The sequence below is a fragment of the Cynoglossus semilaevis genome, chromosome 11 (assembly GCF_000523025.1).
Source record: "Cynoglossus semilaevis isolate Cse_v1.0 chromosome 11, Cse_v1.0, whole genome shotgun sequence".
NCBI lineage: Eukaryota > Metazoa > Chordata > Actinopteri > Pleuronectiformes > Cynoglossidae > Cynoglossus > Cynoglossus semilaevis.
Genome location: NC_024317.1, coordinates 4,100,583 through 4,104,792, shown reverse-complemented (window position 1 = coordinate 4,104,792; position 4,210 = coordinate 4,100,583). Strand labels below are relative to the sequence as shown.

At 40.0% G+C, this 4,210-nt stretch overlaps 1 protein-coding gene across 2 annotated transcripts in view; it reads right to left on the bottom strand.

Annotated features, from left to right (window-relative positions):
- The window catches only part of LOC103385959 (zinc finger protein 385A-like), a 17,401-nt gene that overhangs the window by 5,602 nt on the left and 7,589 nt on the right, over positions 1-4,210 (bottom strand). Inside the window, exons 2-3 of one of the 2 annotated variants that reach the window (XM_008320005.3) lie at positions 3,208-3,353; positions 1,109-1,219 (exon numbers count right to left, since the gene is read on the bottom strand). In XM_008320005.3, coding sequence (XP_008318227.1) covers positions 1,109-1,219; positions 3,208-3,353 — 257 coding nt within the window. Of the gene's footprint in view, positions 1-1,108; positions 1,220-3,207; positions 3,901-4,210 lie in introns of those variants that run through there. The other variant, XM_025060351.1, reaches the window with a different exon arrangement.

The following is a 4,210-nucleotide window of genomic DNA, read 5'->3' as shown; positions in this document are numbered from 1 at the left end:
TCTGTCTGTCTCTGTCCTCTGTCTGTCTCCGACCTCCACCCTTTACTTTTGTAATAAATCATGTCGTCTTGTGGCTGGGTTTTATGTGGCCACATTATTATTTGTTTTTCAAAGTTAAATTAACACTCGTCCTACACGGGTGTTAAACACACACACACACACACACACTCACTCACCCCTGTCACAGTTGAAATGCTATAAATGTGCTCCATCAGCTTCAGCCGCAGCTCTCAGGACAAATTCACATTAGTTAGACTTCAACATGACACGTCCTACGGTCCTGTAATTAAATCTGGTCAGCAGTGACCTATAAACGTATCATATTAAGCTTAATCTTAGTGATGATGACACCTGGATTACATTTCCACACCCAGACTTTCATCCAATTTCTTTCTGGCCCCAGATACAACAGAGTGCCACGTTGATGTCATGGCTTGTTTGTACACAAGCAGTATTCCCATTCTCCTTCTCCGAGGAGGCTAAAATTAGACCTGAAAATCTGTGGACCATATTTTTACCTGCTTCAGCTGTACAGTCAATCAGCAGCCAACTCTGGTTTCAGCCAAGTAACATTTTAGGTCATGATTTAATGCGTGTGGATGGTTGCAATGAGTCTGAGTGGAGCTCTACAATATCAGAGGATGTTTGAAAAGGCACATGTCCAACATTTTGCATTTTGACGTGTGGTTCTGTGTCTAACGTAGTAGTTTCTGAAGATGAAAACTCTGTGTTTAAATCACATCTAGAATTGCTTTCTGTGAAGGTATTTCTGTAAACACTAGGTTCAAACGAGAGAAAACTAAATATTTAATAAACCAAACAGTATGAATTGTCAAAGGAACTTTAAAGAGGAGTGTAAAAATAAAATTCGAGACATCTGGAACCTGGGCTAGAAATCACCCCACATTCAGTGTGTCTGCATTTATTTAAATAAATAAAGGTAGATTTTGTGAACACTCGCATATTTTTGGTAAAAAAAAATCACTGCAACTTCCAATGTTTGTGTCTCTATAGAGACACTTCACATAAAATTCAGGATATTTGTTATTATACTATAAACAAGTTTTATACAGAAAAGTAAATCTTCCAGCCTTTGAAGCCGTCCTACCTCTGAGTTAAAACGTATTTGGCAGACATTGCAGGTGATGATCGGCCGTTTTGTCTTCACCACGGGTGGCCCAAAGGTGTGTGTCATCACGGCCTTCTGGACAGGGTCCATCTGACAGAAACAACACATAGGTCTCATTAGAGATGCAGCACCGCAGGAGAAAATGAGGAAGGCAGCGTTGAAGTGTCTTCTTCACCACAGTGCACCGAAAGGTTCAACTACATAAATGAGGCTCGGGGGAGGAGGGGGTGAAGGACAGAGGCAGAAACGAAGGATGGAGGAGGACGAGGTGGAAGTTTAAAAAAAGGAGAGTGAATTGGAGAGAAGGAAGTGATTGATGTGGACAGGAGTATGTGATTTTTTTTTCTTCCTTCTTAACAGCAGCTGGTGCTGCTGTTGGTGCCTGAGTTCTTGGGTGAGGTTCAAAGCTTTAATTCTTGGGGTTAAAACAGGCCTATAATTACCGGCTTTGTGTGTCTACACACATTCCTACTATGTTTGGTTCCTACAAAATCTCCCTTTTTATCAAAACAACAAATATATTCTGAGTGTAGTGCTTTGATATATTTTTTTAATGGGGTGATAATTATGTTGCATTGATGGTGATTTTAGATGGAAGATGTTAAATTTGTAAGAGAGCGTTAACCTTTAACATTTGGCTTTTTATCTACCTGCATGTACTGTTGTGCTGTTTTATAAATCTATCTCTTTGTTTTCTAAATTTCACTACATATGATTTGACAACAAACCATAAAGTATATTTTTCTTTCTTATTTTATCCACCTTTACAGCCTCACACATTCCTGAATATTCTTAAATAACCTGCTTCTAGGTCAAATGTATAATTGAGCCACGTCATCGCACGGGTGACTTGTTTATTTCCCTGATTTGAAGACGACTCGGATGGATTTTTTCTGACCTCTTGTTGGAGGTCAACAACCACAGCACTGGGTGTTTCCCTCTTTAAGCAGCCAGAAGCAAACTGTGGTTTTTATTCAGCCTCTCATCCTCTGCTCAGGCTACGAACGAGAGACGAGTTTCTTCATGTGAGCTCCAGGGGAAACAGTATATTTGGTCTAAAAATGAAACCCCGTTTAAAATCTATTTTTGGATACATTTATAGATTTTTAAAAAAGGTGTTTGGTATTTGCACGGAGTCAGTCAAAATCTATACGTGTTTCTTAGCCAAAAATGAATGTTGATGAAAACCGCAGCTTAGTTTGGACGAATGGATTGGAATAAGAGCAAAATGCTGCCTGGAATATATATAAAACTTTAGACTAAAAGGTTTTGCATCTATAATGATCTGCCTTGTGGAATTGTGACTAAACATATTACATAGAGTTTTCATTTCCACAAAAAGACATGGTGACAGAGATGAAGACACACAAACAACGACAGCTGCTGATCAACGCAGCTGCACAGGTTTCGACCAGTCAATATGACAAAGTCAACACTAAACACCAGCTGCTGTGGTGTTGAACTGACTGTTTCTGTCAGACTGTTCTCCTGTAGATTAGCAGGCTGATCATTAGGCATACAGTATATCAGTGTGAATCTTTCTCATGCAGATAGATAGTTATTTAAATTACGTAAATTCAACAAACTGAATATCTTTAACAAAAGAGAATTAATCATAAACTGGTGGAAAGGGTGCGTTCTACTTGAATGCATGCATGTAAGCTGAAGTGTGTGTGTGTTTGTGTGTGTGACTGTTTGTCACCGCACTGACCTTCGTGTGAAACCTAATCTGGAAATGAGACGGAGCCGTAGAAAACGCTGACTGTGGAGAATATACGTCTGTGCCTCTTGTACAATTGATTAGCTGTAACTCATTTTATTGCAGTCAAACATTTTCTCAATTATACGGAAACTCACTCTGCAGAATCAAATGTAAACAGCTGTCACCTTATCATTTTGGTGATATGAATCCTCAGCACTTTATCACTGCTCACGCTCTGGAGGCAGAGCCTCACGTGAATACAAGCTGCACTTTCCATTAAAAAGAAACAAGATGATGACACGTTCGAGACAGCTTTGAGCCCAGGTGTACGTCTCTGTGTGTGCATGAATGTGTGTGTGTGTGTCTAAGCACTCACTGTGGTAAAATTGTGGAAGAGGCCGATGCTGGCTGGATGAGGAGATTCCAGCGGGAACTGGAGGAAGGGTTTCATGTCCAGCGGGGGTGGGATGACAGGCGGACTCCTGAGGAAGGCAGGGACCGGGCCTGGTCGGTTTACACTTCCTGTGGTGCAGGGACAACCAAGGACATTTGAGAAAATCATTAGGTTCCCGCGATGAAGAGGAGAAAATCATTAGGATCAAACACGTTCAACGGTCAGCAGGATGTGAGGTTCAAAAGCACACAAATAAACAGACTTCATTAAGCAGAGTAAATAAGATCATCAACATTTGTTTTCTCTAAGGAACATTAAAGTTTTGTTGTGTTTAGAAAGGAAATCTGCTTATTTGTCAAAATGAGGAAATACCAGAAGTGTTTTAGTTCAGGACGAGAGGAGTCTCCAGCAGGGAGACGCTAAAAATATGTTGTCATGAACAGAAGCAAATGATGGAGAAATTCTCTCTTGGCATTACTCTTCCGTCTGTCTGTTTTTCTTGGACGACAGCTGAAGCTCCGCGGGAGCTGTCTGTCATTTTTAATTTAGTCTGTTTATTGCGTCACGGCGTACACACACACAGAATCTCCGCACATCGGCGTTATGGTTTGAGTCGAATTGTGTGAACATTGACGAAGAATACAGTGACTCCTATTGTGTTTATATTGAAATGTACGCAGGGAAACTACTAATATAAACACGTGTTTGTAGTACAGTCAAATACAGTTTCTGTACTCCAGAGGGAGAAACTGCGAAATTTAAGTAATGTGTAGTTTAATTACTGGATACTTTAATTTAAAATGCTGCTACTTTGGTGTAATCACTGCATAGTTACAGAAAGTACACATTATGTTACAATCAGTTGGTATTTCAGTACTTCACTCTAAGGCTCGGTATGGAAGATGCAGTGATTTACTGTAAACATACACGCATTAATTTGCACCATACCGTCATGCAATTAGTAGTCAGTTAATTACTGTAATTG